This window comes from Girardinichthys multiradiatus, chromosome 15, assembly GCF_021462225.1.
Source record: "Girardinichthys multiradiatus isolate DD_20200921_A chromosome 15, DD_fGirMul_XY1, whole genome shotgun sequence".
NCBI lineage: Eukaryota > Metazoa > Chordata > Actinopteri > Cyprinodontiformes > Goodeidae > Girardinichthys > Girardinichthys multiradiatus.
In genome coordinates, this window is record NC_061808.1 from 25031585 (window position 1) to 25050688 (window position 19104).

The 19104-nt window shown below is 43.1% G+C and overlaps 1 protein-coding gene across 1 annotated transcript in view; it reads left to right on the top strand.

Annotated features, from left to right (window-relative positions):
• The first annotated feature begins 301 nt into the window (after window positions 1-301).
• The window catches only part of lrfn5b (leucine rich repeat and fibronectin type III domain containing 5b), a 28154-nt gene continuing 9351 nt past the window's right edge, over window positions 302-19104 (top strand). Inside the window, exons 1-2 of the mRNA XM_047388295.1 lie at window positions 302-438; window positions 16286-17201. Coding sequence (XP_047244251.1) covers window positions 16311-17201 — 891 coding nt within the window. The 5' untranslated portion in view covers window positions 302-438; window positions 16286-16310. The remainder of the gene's footprint in view (window positions 439-16285; window positions 17202-19104) is intronic.

Sequence of the window (19104 nt, forward strand, 5' to 3'; positions counted from 1 at the left end):
GGTCGGATTCAGCGCAACACCAACCACCCAGCGCCGTGTATTAAAGCAGACCCAGCGCTCCCTACTAAAGGCGTTTTCTCCTCATCTGGATGCGCAGTAGAGGCGATCCCGCACTAGAAAGCCATACCGGGACCCCCCTTTTACCCCATCTAAAAATGAAGACATTTCAGTGTTATCTAATGGTCTGCGGGGATCGCTGGAAGGAGGGATTGCCCTTTATCCACCGGGTATGGATTTCTTGAAGGACATCGCTCCTTTTACAGGCCGTCACATATTATAGGAGCCGAGACGCATGCTTTGGGATAGCTACCTGAAATATCTCCAAGAGGCGCCGTCAGTCCCATTTTAGGCGAGCCACCCTCAGTATGCCATCAGAGCTCCTGGGAGGAAATAACAGCCAGAGCCTCCTTTGACTGGGCTTGATGCTTCATTTTCAAGGTAAATTTAAGATGTTATTGCGTGGATTTCTGCTCTGAACTCAGTTTTTTTTAAGGAAAGCAAAAACGCGACTTAAAGTAGTTCTCATTTGAATGTGACAGGGATTCTCATGACACCACTCTTGTACCGCAAGGTCAAAAAAAATCTCTTCATTCTTCGAAGCATGCCATCAAATGTAATGATTTTATTTATAGTATCTCATTGGATGCATTTCGAGCTGTTTTTTCTCTCCTACAGGTGAAACTGAGAATGGTGACTGATGTGCCCCATTATTGAGTCTTCTCTCAGCATATCTGCAGGAAAAGATTTGTTTTAAGATGTTCTAACAGCCCAGAGGATTCAGTCATATGTCTTCTGTGATTATTACTGATAAACTAATTGTACTCTATGTTAATTGTACTCATTAACATGGGATGAAGTCCCAATTAGTCTAAATAGCAAAACTGTTCAGTCCGAGAAGAGCCGCATGTTGCCAGGTGACTGAAGCACCCGTAAAAAAACAACAACAACAACAAAAAAACAACAAATATGATCATTATTGCCAGATAAGGGTCTTGCCCTTTGTGGGGTGTTAGTTATCTGTGTCCTATTATTCATGAGTGCCTGAGGCCCCATTGTAACTGCTACCCCATTGAAAGCAAGCCCACGCCTCATTCTGATGCCTCTGTTTGCTCTTGCTGCTCTGTGAATGTGCTCAGTGTTGGTACTTTCTGTGCTGCCTATACCTTCCACTGATTGCTGAGATGTGATAGGTGGCTCCTCGGTAAAGGCTGCTCTGCACACCAGCCTCACATTCACTGACCCAAATTTACACTTGCTTTAAATGAGCTGAAGAAGGGCTTTTTTTTAAGGAACTAGCCAGAGCTTTCCATTAAATAAATCCAGCTCTCTTTGGATATAATTTGTCATTTATAGAATGGCATTTAATGGTCAGGTGTATTTATTTTGTTGTAAATTGTAATTTAACCAAACTGATATTTATCTTCTTTTTCAAAAACAAGCTTCCATGCACATGCATGTGATGATTTCATTTGAGGTATAAGAAATGTTGAGAGGTTTTTTGAGCATATCAGTTTTGTTTCTGGTTTTAAATCAAATTTCTCCTTCAAATGTCTACATGGATTTCTGGAAAAACAGTCCAAAAAAATACCATGGAAGCAGTTTGTGAAGAGGACCAGTGCAGACTGGAATGTCATTATTAAGGATCGACAAAAATCATTTAGAGATAATGTTAAAGTCTGGTAGATGTGTTCCATTAAGATGATTGTCAAGTCCCAAAGATTAGAGATGCACAATCAGTCAATCAGTGATCGGTTATCCCCTGAGGAGGAATAATCTTGTAATTCATTAATTTTTCACTGGATTAAAAACTACTACATCTACCAAAAACCAGCAGCAATAATTTTTTCTTTAAGTGTTTTTAGTCCTTAGAAATAAAAAAAAATCAGAACAGGTCAAAAATCGGAATTTGGTCAGGATTAGCCTAATCAGTTAAACTCTACCAAGAACATTTCCTGCAGAACTGCTGTATCCCTGATTCAGTTGAAAAATTACTTTTGTCAAGAGCCCAATCCTGCTAATTAGAACCAACATGCATTCACCTGCTGTTCAGCACATAGCATCATCATTATTCCAGCCAACACAAGAGAGAAGTGAGAAAATAATCCCATCTCTAGGTGGTCAGAAGGAGAGATTTTTTCAGGTAAACTAAAGCAGTTTGAGCTTCATTTCCACTGGAAAATCATAAAAAGGTTATACCAGCAGAGAATGACATTTACTTGTTTTATGAGTGGCAAATATGCACAGAAACCAATCACATGGGAAAAATTAAAACAGAAATATACACACATTTATACCAGGTAAAGTTCTGAAGGTGAACATTGTCATCAGAGTCAAACTCTGGCTCAGACAAGGATGGAGACCTTGAAACGGAAACGATTTTGAATGCTTCAGAATCAGAATGTCAACATCTGTCTGAAGTTGCTCGTCCACCATAGTGTGTTTGAACACCAGTTGATCATCTCGGTTTTTGTGTCTCTTGTGATGTCACAAACCCACATTCTTTATTGCACTTTGTTTTTTGCGAAATCCTATAGTGGAAATCAATTTTTCATTACCCAGCCGTACTTTTTTTTTGTTAGTGGATTTTCTTAGAGAAAAACACACCACTGGATAGTATGTTTAAAATTCTGAATAGGTATAAATGCCACACATATGCATTTGGTCCACCAGTGTGAGCGTCATAATGTATGGCTACATCCTATTATTTAGACAATTTGTTGCTGTATGAGGCAGAAACCACAGTATCGCAAATGTCTTCGACATGGAGAAAAAAAAAAGTAGGTGCAAAGATAATTTCTTTTTGTCTGCCCCTGTTTTCACACATATAAACAAACCACAAAAAACTCCCATTAATCGTGTAGAATATTTTCAACTGTGGTATGGTGTAGTATCCAGCTTCTGTCATCTAGTACCTACCAACAGCATTATATTCACCATATTATGATTACACAAACTGACTGCAGTCATTTTGTATGTTATTTTAAATTGTCTTCAGTCATTTATATGATAATCAGCTGGGTGAACATCACAGAAATGTCACTATTCCATCACTGTTTTCACACAATTTTCCAGAAATTTGCTCTCTTGTCTTCTGCTACAGTTTATTGGCACTGGTTGTTTATCTTGAGGCATTCAACTTCAGATATTAATCTGACTGCATTTCGATGGGCATCTACTGACATTTACTTCACAGCAACGCTATGATTTCATGTGGGGGTTTAAGGCAAATGAAAAAGAGGAGCCCAATAACTTAGAAGCAATTTGTCAGATTGGTCCCTGTTGGGTTAGCTTTGGCTTTTAAAATGGAAGACCCAAATAGGGCCTATGTGAGTTTAGAAACGAATTAACAGGGTAGCATACATAGGACTGTGCATATATAGTACAAGTGAAACAAAGCAGAGGTCTTGTTTTCCTACTAAGGTCCACACTGGTATTCAATATAGCAAATACCAGTGGATAATGCCTTTCAATTACTTGCCATTAATAATGTGATATCGTGTTTGCTCCTCAACCCGTCTGGAAGGATATCATTCTTCGCGAAATAAACCTTTATCATGATGGCTAATTTTCACCAATAATAAAACAAATTCCTCATTTACACAAAACTGATAAATTATCTCACTGTAATATTTATCTGCAAGTGAGCTTAAAATCATTCCCATCAGCCTTATTTTGAAGCCATGGCTAAAGGAAATTTCAAACTGTTATTTTTGAAACCTCCTGCAGCAGGTAGCTTTGCTGCAACGCTAATGCTAGCTTGTATGCAAACAAGAACAAGGAAACATTCAGTGTCAGTGGTGTGATTTTTATTTCTGTGCTATACTAGCACCACAGCCTTATTTTCGTTTGCTTATCTGCTAATGAATAAACGAAATACTGTTTATTGCTAATTGTGTAAAGTTTGTCTTAAGTTAAGCTAGCAAATTTTACGCTGCCATAATAAGAGCTGTAGATCCAGTGAGCCCTCTAAGCCAACTAATGTTTTACGGAAATAAAACATTTGCACATACATTTTAAAACACTTATGGGGATCCCAGCTTAAAACTGTGGTTAAAAATGAACATAAAAATACTTGATCTTTTTATGTGCATGGCATGTCCTTGAACCGCCACCTTAACGTGGTGGAGGGGTTTGAGTGCTCAAATGATCCTAGAGGCTATGTTGTCTGGGGCCTAAATGCCCCTGGTAGGGTCTCCCATGGCAAACAGGCTCTAGGTGATGGGTCAGACAAAGAGTGGTTCTAGAATCCCTCATGAGGACGAAAACATCGAGGCACGTGACGTCGCCCGGTACAGCGGAGCCGGGGTCCCACCCTGGTGCCAGGCCTGAGGTCGGGACTCACTGGAGAGCGCCTGGTGGCCGGGTTGCTCCTCGCGGGATCCGGCCGGGCCAAGCCCGAACGAGAGATGCGAGGCCATCCCCCAGTGGGCCCACCACCTGCAGGGGGAACCGTGAGGGACCGGTGCAAAGAGGATTGGGTGGCGGACGAAGGTGGAGACCTCAGTGGCCCGATCACCAGATGCTTAGGCTGGCGCTAGGGACGTGGAATGTCACCTCGCTGGGGGAGGAAGGAGCCTGAGCTTGTGTGGGAGGTCGAGAGATATCAACTAGAAATAGTCGGGCTCGCCTCCACACACAGCGTGGGCTCTGGAACCCATCTCCTTGAGAGGGGTTGGACTCTCTTCTACTCTGGAGTGGCCCACGGGGAGAGGCGGCTGGCTGGTGTGGGTTTGCTTGTTGCCCCCCAGCTCAGCCGTCTCGTGTTGGGGTTTACCCCGGTGGATGAAAGGGTCGTATCCCTGCGCCTTCGGGTTGGGGACAGGCCTCTGACTGTCGTCTCGGCCTACGGGCCGAGCGGTAGTGCGGAGTACCCGGCCTTCTTGGTGTCCCTGTCGGGGGTGCTGGATAGTGCCCCTCCCGGGAACTCCATTATTCTGCTTGGGGACTTCAAATGACAGTGACACCTGGAGAGGCATGATCGGGAGGAATGGCCTCCCCGATCTGAATCCGAGTGGTGTTTTGTTATTGGACTTCTGTGCTAGTCACGGATTGTCCATAATGAACACCATGTTCAAACATAAGGGTGTCCATCAGTGCACTTGGCAACAGGATACCCTAGGCAGGAGGTCGATGATCGACTTTGTTGTCGTATCATCAGACCTACGGCCGCATGTTTTGAACACTCGGGTGAAGAGAGGGGTTGAGCTGTCCACTGATCACCACCTGGTGGTGAGTTGGATCCGCTGGAGGAGGAGAAAGCCGGACAGACTTGGAAGGCCCAAGCGCATAGTGAGGGTCTGCTGGGAATGCCTGGCGGAGCCCTCGGCCAGGGATGGATTCAACTCCCACCTCCGGGAGAGCTTTCACCAGATCCCGGGGGATGTTGGAGACATAGAGTCCGAGTGGACTATTGTAAACATGAATCTGAGAATATTATTTAATATTTAATATTAATATTTTAATATTTTACCAAATAATATTCCGGTCTGTTAAGGATTGTCCTGTGAATACCAGCCCCATTAAGGCGATGGTATTAGGGCAGAATAGAAAGGTGTGAGACGAGCTCTGGCATTATTGAACAGCATAGACTCTGCACACATATGGAATGAATTCACACAATTTCTTAAAATACAAGAATTTATTAAGAAAAATAAGTCAACTCAAAGTCAAACATATTTCAATCCACAAACTCTTTACTATGCTAAAACAATCCAACTAAACTACCAAGCAGAATTAAAGAATAATGAAGACTAATGGGCTATGTACAATATAAACAAGTTGATTAAAGATGATTAGAAATCATGACCAAAAAGATTGATGCAACATTACCATGCAATGTTTATGTTTGAGAACCAAGGATTATCTTGAAGAATCTGGAAGTGAAGTTAAGTTAGTTTTGGAACTAACTTAGAAAATAATCAGCAACATTTAGACAACCCTTCACAATGCAAGATCAGATTAAATATTATTTTAATAAAATAATGTTTTAAATAATGATCTGCTGAATAAAACCAACCTCCTGGATGACTAATTCTCAACGGTGTCTAATTAACTGCCTTTATTTATTAAAATAATATTTGAAGAAATATTATTGAGTATTTTGGAAAAGAGCCAAATCTTTCTGGAGAAATGGGGCTTAATGGTGTTTACTTAGTTATCAACTCTAGCAAATGATGTTCAGGGACTATTATTCACTAGCTTGAAAACTAACAACCTTTCTGTTGACTAGCCTTAATGCTAGCACACGTGTTCTTACCGGCTGGCCGTTGAGCTTACAAAGAAGCTAGCTAAAGTGCTAAGCTAGAAGATAGCTTAGCACCAGAATCAACACATACCTTTAAAATACCAGGGTTAAAATGCATAAGTGAGGACGGCACATTATGAACAATGTTCTGGTTGAAACCACCCTTTAAATAAAGTTTATCTTAACTTTAAAACATACAAAGAACACGGAACCGGCGCGTGCCGTAGCTAGCCTACTAGCGCTAAAGATCGCCAGGTTCCACAAAACAGAACTTCATAACATGAAAACGTTTAGATCATTTCATCCTAAATCTATCTGTTAATCTGCCCAAACCTAACCTCTGACCATGGTGAGTAAACGTTGTCCAAGGGGGATGAAGTTTGAATAAACGTCCACAGTCAACAAGCGGTTGGTTTTCAGCTAACCTCTGCGTTCGCTCTGTGAGCAATAGCGTTAGCTCCGGAGGGCTGGGCGGCTGTTCGTTACCGTAACACGGTGGTGCAAGCCGTAGTCCGTCCTTGCGGCTCGGCTTGTAGAAACAGCTTCTCCACCGGAATCTCTCCTTAATACAGTTTTGCTTCTGTGGGGCCTCGAAGAGAAAATGTAAGCAACTCTTACACCTTAATTTCCCCGTTCATGAATGAAAATACTGGATACACAGACAGTATTTCATTCTACTTAACTTTGCATATGATCGATGATCGTATGGCTTTGGATCCAGTTGAATTTATGTTTTTTTGCCAGCAAAAGACATCAGCGCGCTTTCCTCTCCTATCCAGTACCTCTGGAAGGCCGCGTGGAAGAGGAAGACTTGTGGAAAGGTGGGGGCTTTTATTTGGGTAATAGCGCCACAGGAAGTCCGCAGTTACTCCCCTTACTGGCTGTGCTGGAAGAAGGTTAATGCACTTTATTTTGAAAAGTTCCAGGAAAGTATGTACCGGAGTTTTAGTGTTGAAACCCATGGCTGTGGTCCCAACAGGACCATGTTTTCCGCATCTATTGTCGATGCTGCTGCCCGTAGCTGCGGCCGTAAGGTCTGCGGTGCCTGTTGCGGCGGCAAACCCAGAACCCGGTGATGGACACCGGCAGCAAGGGATGCTGTCAAGCTGAAGAAGGAGTCCTATCGACTCTGGTTGGCTTGTGGGACTCCTGAGGCGGCTGACGGGTACCGTGAGGCCACGCGTGCTGCGGCCCGGGCGGTGGAAGAAGCAAAAACCCGGGCCTGGGAGGAGTTCGGTGAGGCCATGGAGAAGGACTACCGGTTGGCCTCGAAGCGATTCTGGCAAACCGTCCGGCGCCTCAGGAGGGGGAAGCAGTGCTTCACCAACACTGTTTATAGTGGGGGTGGGGAGCTGCTGACCTCGACTGGGGACATTATCGGGCGGTGGAAGGAGTACTTCAAGGATCTCCTCAATCCTGCCATCACGCATTCCGTGGTGGAAACAGAGGCTGGGGTTGGACTCTTTCATCACCCAGGCTGAAGTCACCGAGGTGGTTAAAAAGCTCCGCGGTGGCAAGGCTTCAGGGGTGGATGAGATCTGCCCTGAGTACCTCAAATCTCTGGATGTTGTTGGGCTGTCATGGTTGACACGCCTCTTCAACATTGCGTGGTGGTCGGGGACAGTGCCTCTGGACTGGCAGACTGGGGTGGTGGACCGGAGGGTGTGTTCCAACTACAGGGGGATCACACTCCTCAGCCTCCCTGGTAAGGCCTACGCCAGGGTATTGGAGAAGAGAGTCCAGCCGATAGTGGAACCTCAGCTTCAGGAGGAGCAGTGTGGTTTTCACCTGGCCGTGGAACACTGGACCAGCTCTATACCCTCTACAGGGTGCTCGAGAGTTCATGGCAGTTTGCCCAACTGGTTCACATGTGTTTTGTGGACCTGGAGAAAGCATTCGACTGTGTCCCTCGTGATGCCCTGTGGAGGGTGCTCCAAGAGTATGGAATCGGGGGCCCTTTATTAGGGGCCATCCGGTCCCTGTATGAGCAGAGCAGGAGTTTGGTCCGCATTGCTAAGTTGGACCTGTTCCCGGTGCATGTTGGACTTCGGCAGGGCTGCCCTTTGTCACCGGTCCTGTTCATAACTTTTATGGACAGGATTTCTAGACGCAGCCAAGGGCCGGAGGGGGTCTGGTTTGGGGACCAGTGGATTTCGTCTCTTCTTTTTGCAGATGACATGGTCCTGCTGGCCCCCTCTAGCCAAGACCTACAGCATGCACTGGGGCGGTTCGCAGCCGAGTGTGAAGCGGCTGGGATGAAGATCAGCTCCTCCTAGTCCAAGGCCATGGTTCTCGACCGGAAAAGGGTGGCTTGTCCTCTTCAGGTTGGAGGGGAGTTCCTGCCTCAAGTGGAGGAGTTTAAGTATCTCGGGGTCTTGTTCACGAGTGAGGGAAGAATGGAGCGGGAGATCGACAGATGGATCGGTGCGGCTGCCGCAGTAATGGGGGCACTGTGCCAGTCCGTTGTGGTGAAGAGAGAGCTGAGCCGAAAAGCGAAGCTCTCGATTTACCGGTCGGTCTACATTCCTACCCTCACCTATGGCCATGAACTTTGGGTCATGACCGAAAGAACGAGATCCCGGAAACAAGCGGCTGAAATGAACTTCCTCCGTAGGGTGGGCGGGCACTCCCTTAGAGATAGGGTGAGGAGCTCGACCATCTGGGAGGGGCTCGGAGTAGAACCGCTGCTCCTCCACATCGAGAGGAGCCAGTTGAGGTGGCTCAGGCATCTATACCAGATGCCTCCTGGACGCCTTCCTCGGGAGGTGTTCCAGGCACGTCCGACCGGGAGGAGGCCCAGGGGACGGCCCAGGACACGCTGGAGGGACTATGTCTCTGGGCTGGCCTAGGGAAACCTTGGGCTCCACCCGGAGGAGCTGGAGGAGGTGTCTGGGTAGGGAGTCTCTGCTGAGTATGCTGCCCCTGCGAACCGGTCCCGGATAAGCGGAGGAAGACGACGACGACGGCATGTACGTAGCACCGACTACTAAAAATGAATATTACTGCATTCCGATGGGCATCCACTTCACAGCAATGCTATGGTCTCATTTGGGGGTTTAATGAAAAAGTCCGATAACTTAAAAGCAATTTGTCAGATTAGTCTCTGATGGGTTATGCATTGGTCTCAAAATGAAAGACTCAAACAGGACCCTTGTGGGTATAGACAAAAGTTAATATGGAAATACACATAAGACAAATCTCACACGTGTATTCTATAAAACAAATATCAGATCATTCATAGGCATTTTTCATTAAAAGGGGGAGTTTGTTTTTTGCTTTTAATAGATTTTATTTTAAATGTGTCATTCATAGAAAGAGAAAACTCCTTTATTGTTCCACATTGAGAAACATTTATCATTATGGGTAGTCGTCATCAGCAAAAGTTTCAGCAACAAAAGTAATGAAAACTGCTAAATACACTTACAATAATTATCAGCCCAAATGCTTGCTGTCTGCCAGATCAGATCATAAATAATCCCATTAGCCTTTGTGTAACTTTGAAGCAACAGCTGATGGGAGTGTTTAACTGCTATTTTTCTAACTTCCTAGATAGCTGTGCTTCCATCTAAATGGTGTATCATCTTTTACCCCTCATAAGATAGCTCCAACCACACTTTTGTTCACATGAATGAACAAAATATGAATACCAAATGAAGACATAAAATATTATTTACTGTTAATTTTGTAATGTGTCTCTTAAGTTAAGCTTGTAGATATTTTACTCACTAGAACAAGAGTGGGATAAATCCTGTCCATGTATTCGGCACAACAAATTCCAACAGACAATTCTTTTCATTCATTTCTCGATAATAAGATGATATTGTTTTTGCTTTTCATAGACTTTTTTACATAAACCTTTATTTATCCAGATACAACCTCATTGAGTTTAAAAATCTATTTTCCAAGAGGGACCTGGCTATACGGTAGCACCATTTACTATACAAGTATCAGCAGTTAGATTCATACAGGGACATATATTCATATAGTTTAAAAGCATAAAAGTTACAATAATTAAATCAAATCAGTAAAAACATAACTGACTCACGAGCAATTGCAGTTAATAAAGCTGGCAGAATATCATTCATTCTTGGAAAATCATGGTGTTCAACTATCACCAATAATAAAGCAACATCCAGTTACACTGATACTGAAAAACTATTGCAATCGCTCACCACATTAATTATGATCTGAAATTCCTGTCACTTGGCAGTAGAGAGGGAATAGATGGGTCTTTGAGGGAAGCCAGAGCTTGTGGATGTGTTACATTCAGTGTGCCTTTCAAAGGCCCAATTTTAAATTTAGATATTTTTAAGAAGCAATAGTCAATAGCTAAGTTTGTTCTTTAATGTCACAAGTCTATAGAGCCATGATTAATGGGAATTTCAGTTTTCCACTTTTCTAACTTCCTGTTGCAAAAAGCTGTGCTGCAGTGCAAACAGTATCTTGTATGCAAACAAGAGTAAATGGAAAAAGTTTCAGCTGTCTTATTTTTACTATGTCCTCCAGAACAGTACAGCTGGTTTTGTTAGAATCTTCACTTATGGAAAAAAAATAATAATTTGCTCTTTTACGCACCACAGGGAAGGTTGTAGCCCCAGCAACCCCCCACTTCCTGAAGCAATGAGATAAAAACACAATACATTTGGCCAAAAGGAACCAAAACAGTCCCATATGAGGCATAATTGTACAACAATTTGTAGGTATGTATAAAAAACAGATTTTGATGTCAAGGTTGAAGTTGCCAAACCACTAGTGAAATTAATTATGGCTGAAAATGCAATGAAAACAGTTTATTTAATATATCTGATTTGCAGTTATAGCTGTCAAGAAAAAAGCAATCTTGCTAATTATCACATCTCTGCCTTTAGGCTAGCAGCAGATATTATTCCCAGGTGTTGTTCAGAGATTCTCCATTTGTCAGCCTAGAAGTGAAATCCAGGTTACATCAGGATATGTTGCAATGGTGCAAGAATAAAGATCCAAATCCAATTTATGATTCACATTAAGATCTGAATGAGATTTGTTTTCACCAGCTCAGCTTAGACACAACATGGAAAACAAGAAAAGAGTTTTGACCGACGCTCCAACTGGGAAATATCCTGCAAATTATGTTAACATGGAATATCTTGTGATGCTGTGTGGAGTAAAACACTTGGAATTACAAGGAGGAAATGTAGATTCTAATGAACAGCACTTCTATTGATGCAGTGGGCTCTGCTTAGTATGCTATCCCCCTGACATACACACACACACACACACACACACACACACACACAGACACACAGATACAGATACACACTCACACACACAAGTCTTTCTCACTGGAAAATAATTTCAACTGCATCAGGTTTCCCATCAAGTCATTTAGGTTTTTATAATGAGCAACACTGGGAAAAGCAATTGAGACATAAAATCCAATACAGAATTAGCTGAATTTGCAGTCTCCCCGTGTCATAAATGGTGCAGCGGGTCCGTCATGGCCTTCAACCATAACCTTTCCTGTAGATCATGTCAGGCTGTCGGAAAATCAGCTGCTGATTACTTTGCACCTCAAACTGACGTTTTCAGTGTTGCCATGGCATCAAGGCTGTCACCCAAGAATTATAGCACTCTAACACTCGCAGACTTTGCAGGAAAATGAGTGTCACAGCACACACACACACATTTACACCAAAAAGGGAAAGAGATGTATGTTAGAAGGTTCACAACAACATGGTCAGGGTGGTTGGACTCAGACAGCAGCGTTCACGTTACAAAACAGAATTTCTCCCAGCTCAGTGAAAATATGATCCACTACACGGGATGCGGCAGCTCCATTTGGCTTCATATAGCAGGTGGAGAGAAGACCTGTTTCACTGCTTTGTCGATACCATTTTGCCATCATGTTGCAGCATCAGTTTACCTCCTTGACACGTCCATGCCTACTTCTGGCAGCCGGAGAATGCCCGGCTGCTCTTCCCCCAGTAACCCGGGTTACACGCTGCCATTTGCTGTTGCGTCTACAGATCTCATTAACTTCCTCACATTGGGGCTGATTTCCCTGATTTCAAGCCCAGAAATGAATATGAGAGGCATTTTCACATGATCTTCACCATAAGTTAGACCATCTGAAAACATATTCCCCTCGTGACCTCACAGGCTGATTGGCATGCGGCATGCTGCATAAGGATTTTCTTGGCAAACGCTACCCCAGGGAGACCATAGATATCCTCTGCTAAAGTATGCTGCTGCAGCACATGAGTGTGCCTCTGTAGCTGGAGGTTGTTGTGTGGTTAGCTGCCTCTATTAGGCACAAATCCACCCACCAGTGTGCATATGTGGGTGTGGGTTGTCAGTCTGCTCCACTCTCTAAGGGTGGAAGTACCTGCTCAGAGGTATTAAACAAAAGTTTGATTGACAAAAAGCAGGACTTTGTTGTCGATGCATTGATATGTTGTCTACTTTCTTGTTTATTCCTGGGCCTCCATGTCGCACAACTGTAATGAAAGCTGTAACCTGGCTGATAATGATTTTCCAGGGGCTGTGACATTTAAAGATCAAGTGTGGGATTGATGAAAGCATTAATTGATTATCTACCTATTTGTTAATGTACCTGATGAGTGCAACCTGTTATGCAAATCTTCGTGGAACAAAACAGCCGTAATTAAATGCAAATTAAAGACAGGGTAACAGAACATTACAGAACAGATTGTTTCCTGCCAGGCCCCTCTGCAGCGAGGCCGGAGAGACGGAAGGAAGATAGACCGTCCTTTTTGGCCTCACAGAACAAATCTTGAAAGCATTACCACTGCAACAGTTCTCTTCATGTTTGGCTGAGTTTTTTGCAGCAAAAAAGGCCTAGTCTCTGCAGAGTGAATCAATATCACGTCTTCAGCACCATTTGAGACTGGAAATAGCAGGTTCTCTTTGCCTCAGTGCACAACCAGACCATTCAGCAGAGGTGTTTGGAACAGAAACGTGAACACACGAATTACACCTCAGCTGTTGAAGCCTTTTTTTTCTCAGATATATATGCAGACATATTTTAAGGGAGAAAATACTGCGATTGACTCAAGTACAGCTTAAATTATTTTTGTTTAAGCTCTAAATGTGGGCTTGTTACAACTTTAAAAAATCTATATATTTATTGGGATTTTATGTGCATTTGTTTATGCCCCTTCACTTTGATTCCCCTAAATTAAATCCAGCCCTGCCAATTGCCTTTAAAAGTCACCTAATCAGTACATAGAGTCCCCCTATGTCTGATTTACCTATCTGCATTAAAACAGCTGTTCTGTGATGGCTTTAGGGTTGTGTTAGAGCACATTGTGAACAAACTGCTTTTCTATGCCAGGGGCAGGAAAAGTGGTCATATTAAATGGTAAGATGGATGAAGGTGAATAAAAAGGCAGTCCTGGAAGAAATCTTGTAGAGCTTGAACTCTTTTGAAGAAGAAAGGGGAAACATTTGCGTCTCTACATGTGCAGGGCTGGTAGAGACATACCCCCACTCCCCGCCTCCCCCCATCCCCCAAAACCCACAGCTACAATTTGAAAAAAACACCAATAGAATACTGATCCAGACGGGGTTAAATACAAATGCATGCCACAGTTTTTAGATTTTTATTTGTTAAAAATGTAATAAATGGTCTAACCTTTTGGGTTGTTCTGTTACATAAACACCCAACAAAACAGGTTGAGGTTTGTGGTTTATGGGTGGCAAAACTAGAAAATGTGCAGTGGGTTGGGATACAAATATTTTAGTAAGGCACTGTGATCATTGCTTTGAGAATAAGGACCCTGGCAGCACTCGGTTACATCTCTACACTCCATTTCTCTCTTAACTCAGGTCCACGCACCACCACACAAAATCCACAAATCTTGGCGATTTGCTGAAGTTGTCCCACATAAAAATGGGTCAGGGGAAGACGTTTATTCCTTGTCGCTTCATCAGCAGCGGCTCATAAAAATGTCAGCATGTTCTCCCCAATAATATTCCTCCCCTTGCTATTATGTGCCATTTAAAGACGACCTCGTTCCTGCCTCCTTGTCAGGCTGCACTACTTTTTACCCAGCTGTCAGCGGCTGCCAACGGGCTTCCTTCTCTGTCATCCTCATGTGAGGAGGGGGAAAAAAACACAAAGCGTGCCCCCACTGGGGTTGTGTCACTCTTACTCTGTGTGCTGTTTTCTTTGTGAGCTTTTCAGCATTCTCAGATAGGCAAAGTTATTACACTGTGAACTGCGCGTCGCCGCTCAGGTGCAGAAGATGCTTTCGTAGCATGACAGTTTATTTACTCTCTGAGAGAGCTAACATCAACATTATAGTTAATTATGGCAAATTGTTGTAATGTAACTGCAGCTGTTGTATGGCAAACAATTTTAATCATAAATCAGCCATTCTTTTTTGGTTTTTAAGATTGGTTTTTGTGCTTTTGATTAAACGTTTGTACCTTTTATGTGCACTGTAAGGGGCCGCCCAGAAGGCTGGAACCTGTATTATATAATAACTTGCAGTGTCACTTATGCTCTGATACATTGTGGCTCCCCTGTAAAGCTGTGATCTGATCTCCAAGGTCTTAGTTTTATGACATTCCACATCCCTGACAGCATCCCTGGATTCATCAAATGGATCTCATCTTATCCTCTCGTCTCGGCTGTGTCATAAGTAAAAGAAGCAGCAGAGAGAGAAGAGAGAAAATCAATAGTGAGGCATAGCACATCGTCGCTGAGGCTCCGGGTCCAATCATCCCTTCCTATTGGCGATATGATCCTGAGAGATATCAGTGGAATTCTTATGAGGCCCCTGAACTGCCAGTCTAGACTTTCATCCTTCTGTACACAAACATAAAAGCGTTGGCATTATCATATCAAAAAAAAAAAAGTATGATGAGGGGAGCGGGGCTTTAAAGGGAAGGCTGCCACAAACAAAAAATAAATTATACAAGGTTACTAACGATGTTTCACTCAAGTCTGCAGGTGACTAATTAGCTTCATGTGTAATTGCACAGCCTTTGTTTGTTTGTTCAGGCATTGACTTGCTTCGCCCACAGTTTGGATTCCGTAAGCCTCTAGCTGGCAACATTTGTGTTACAAATGCAGCGGAAAAGCTTCAGCTTTCCAGGGGAGAATTCCCTCATTTAAAAGGGAGTTATCTCACCATGTGGGTGATCACTCCAGCATTAAACATTTCACTTTGTTAATGGGGACACAAATAATATTTTCATGGTTTACATTTTTTTCTGCTTCAGAAATACAGGGTTCCTACCCATTGTTTTGTTAAATGACGTTTCCAGATTTAGCATTCCAGTTCTCAGTCCTCTATGTTACAATATAAAATACTAAAGTTCACCATGAGTTCGCCAAATATATCTACAGTGGCAAACAGAACCTGAAAGGAAGGAAGGAATGAATTAAGAACAGTAGGGCACAAAGAAGGAAGGATGGGAGGATGGACTGAATGAAGGAAGGAATAGAAGAAGGACACTAGGAATGAAGGGAAGTAGAAAACAAGGAAGGAAGGAAGGAGACTCGGAACAAGACAGGTAGGAAACAATGAAGGAAGGAAGAACACTAGGAATGAAGGGAGGTAGAAAACAAGGAACGAAAGAAGGAAGGAATGAATAAAGGATGCTACGAATGAAGGTAGAAAACAGGGAAGGAAGCAATGACACTAAAAACCAATGTAGGTGGGACACAAGGTCACAAGAAAGGAGGTGATGAAGAAATGAAGAAAATAAGGAGAAATGAATGGATGTAAGGAAAGATGGAAGGACAAGGACAGAAGTGAGGTAGGACACAAGGGAGGAGACAGGAAGGCAGGATGCAGGGAGTGAAAGAAAGGAAGGACACATGGAAGAAAAGAAGGTCCTAAGGTAGTAAGGAAGATAATGAGAAAGGAAGGCAAAAAGGACACACAGAAAAAAGGTAAGAAAGGGAGGAAGGGAGTAAGGACACACTCTGTTTCCATACCTGAAAAACACTAAAATCCAATTCCCACCTTTTCATACTATGTACTAACCCTAGAAATAGCTCAACCATTCTTGTCTTGTTTGTGTTTTTAGGTCTGGTAACCTGATTCAAAGTCAAATGGAGTTGTTCCTGGTCTTCCTGATAGTCCTCGGTGTGGCTGTGAAGGCGCACAAAGTTCAGATCTGTCCCAAACGCTGTGTCTGCCAGGTGCTAAACCCTAACCTGGCAACGTTGTGCGACAAAAAAGGGTTGCTGTTTGTGCCCCCTAACATCGACAGGCACACGGTGGAGATGCGGCTCGGGGATAACTTTGTAACCGGCGTTAAACGCAAAGACTTTGCCAACATGACCAAGCTGGTGGACCTGACCCTCTCTCGCAACACCATTGGGTCCATTGCACCATATGCCTTCAAAGACCTGGAGAACCTCCGTGCCCTTCACCTGGACAGTAACCGGCTAACCCGCATAACCAATGACACCTTCAGTGGCATGTCCAAACTGCACCACCTCATTCTCAACAATAATCAGCTCACCCACATCCACAGTGGGGCTTTCAATGACCTAACAGCACTGGAAGAGCTGGACTTATCTTACAACAACTTGGAAAGTGCCCCATGGGTAGCCATTCAGCGGATGTCCAACCTCCATACACTCAACTTAGACCACAACATGCTCAGCTTGATTCCAGAGGGCACATTTTCCGGGCTGCAGAAGCTTAAGAGGCTGGATGTAACCTCCAACAAGCTCCAGAAGCTCCCTCCTGACCCTGTTTTCCAAAGAGCTGGGGTCCTGGCAACCTCTGGGATTATGGGTCCCTCTTTGTTTGCGCTGAGCTTCGGTGGCAACCCACTGAGGTGCAACTGTGAGCTGCTTTGGCTGCGAAGGTTACAGAGGGAGGATGATCTGGAGACCTGTGCTTCCCCACAACACCTGGCTGGGCGTTATTTCTGGACTGTTTCAGAGGAAGAGTTCTTGTGCGAGCCGCCGCTTATCACCAGACACTCTCAGGTATAATCTCCAAATTGAATTGTTCACTGTTAAGACATAACACACTCTACTGTTACAGGCTCTGAGCCAGAAATGGCTTTAGCTAATCCAAGGTGCCACGTTGGGCTTTCCAGTAACTGTCTCAGCAAATATTAGCTTTCGAGCATGAGGAGTCTTAAAGAAATTGCTGGACTCACAGTTGGCAGAGTGTTGTCAAATGTCTACCAAAGAATTAGTCTGTTGTAAGACTTTTAAAGCAGGTTATCATAAAAGGAGAATATTTTCCATTGTGCAAAAAATTCGGAACATATTTATGATTGATTAGAGCTCTTACACCAAAAGCCAAAATTACAAATAAAAATCTGAAATGTGTGACAAGGATTTGTATTCAGCCCCCATTACTCTAACACCCCTAAGTCAAATGCAGAGCAACCAGTCATCTATATATTAATAAGTCTAACTGTGTGTAATTTAACCTCTGTAAAAAATCAAGCGGCTTTGTAATGGCCTCAGAGGTTTCTGAGAGAACATTAATGAACAAACAGCATCATGAAGACCAAGGAACACAGCAGACAGGTCAGGTATAACGTTGAGGAGAGGTTTAAAGCTGTGTTAGGTTATTAAGCAATATCCCAAGCTTTAAACATCACAGAAAATTATTCAATTCATCATCTGAATATCAAAGAATTATGGTACAGCTGCAAACCTACCAAGCATTTAAAAGAGAGGCAGCCAAGATGGTGATGGTACTTCTGGAGAGATGGAGGATCTGTTGACAGGGCAACTGACTGTCACACGCGTTAGAACATCTGGCCTTTATGGAGGGGAAAGAGGCAAGAAGAAAGCCATTGTTGGAAAAAGCCATAAGAAGCCCTGTTTACAGTGTGTCACAACACATTTAGAGACACATGAGACACAGCAAATATATGGAATAAGCTCAACATTTCACTTTCTGACCTACATTCAAACAGCTACGTGTGAAAAGTAACACACTGTGCTTCATCCAGATTACATTACATTTCCACTGTGAAAACATGGTTGTAGCGGCATCATGCTCTGGGCATGCTTTTTTCTTCAACAGGGACAATCAAGCTGGTCATAGTTAAGGAGGGGAGGGATGGCGCTAAATGTTGGACAATACTGGAATAAATCTTGTTAGAGGCTTCAAAAGACTTGAGACTGGGGCGGAGGTTTCATTTTGCAGCAGGACCAAGACTCTAAATCTACAGCCAGAGCTACAACTGAATGGTTTAGATCAAGTGTATCGGACTTCAGTCCTCAAGAGCTGCTGTTCTGCAACGTTTTGATGCATCTAAGATCCAACACATCTGAATCAAAGTGCTGAATTTCCTGCATACCATGCAGTTAACTTTGACACAGTCCTTCTAATGACCTAAATATTTGATTCAGGTGTTTAAGCAAAGACACATATAAAGGGTGCACTGGTTTGAGATCCTTAGTTTAGATTAGAGCATATTCATGTAGTTTAAAGACCTAGTCAAAGTCTAGACAGAAATGCAATTCAAGATCTGTGGCAAGACTTGACATTTGATGTCCACAGATCCTCTCCATCCAATCTGACTGAGTTTAGTATGTTTAGCAAAGAAAAATGTACAAAGCGTTCAGTCTCTAGCTGTGCAAAGCTAGTAGAGCCTTATCTGAATAGACTTTATTTGTGTTTCTACAAAGTATTCACTTAGGTAGACTAATTACAAATGCACATTAAACTTTTCAGATTATTAAATTAGCAGTTTTAAAACCATATGTCCCAATCTTTCTATTTCACAACTATGCACTACATTCTGTCTTTTTATAGTAGAAAATCCCAAATACACTGAAGTTTGTGAAAAGGTTAAATGGGAATGAATACTCCTGCATTAAATTGTCTTCAGCAGATCTGTTCTATGTAACTACAGAGAAAATG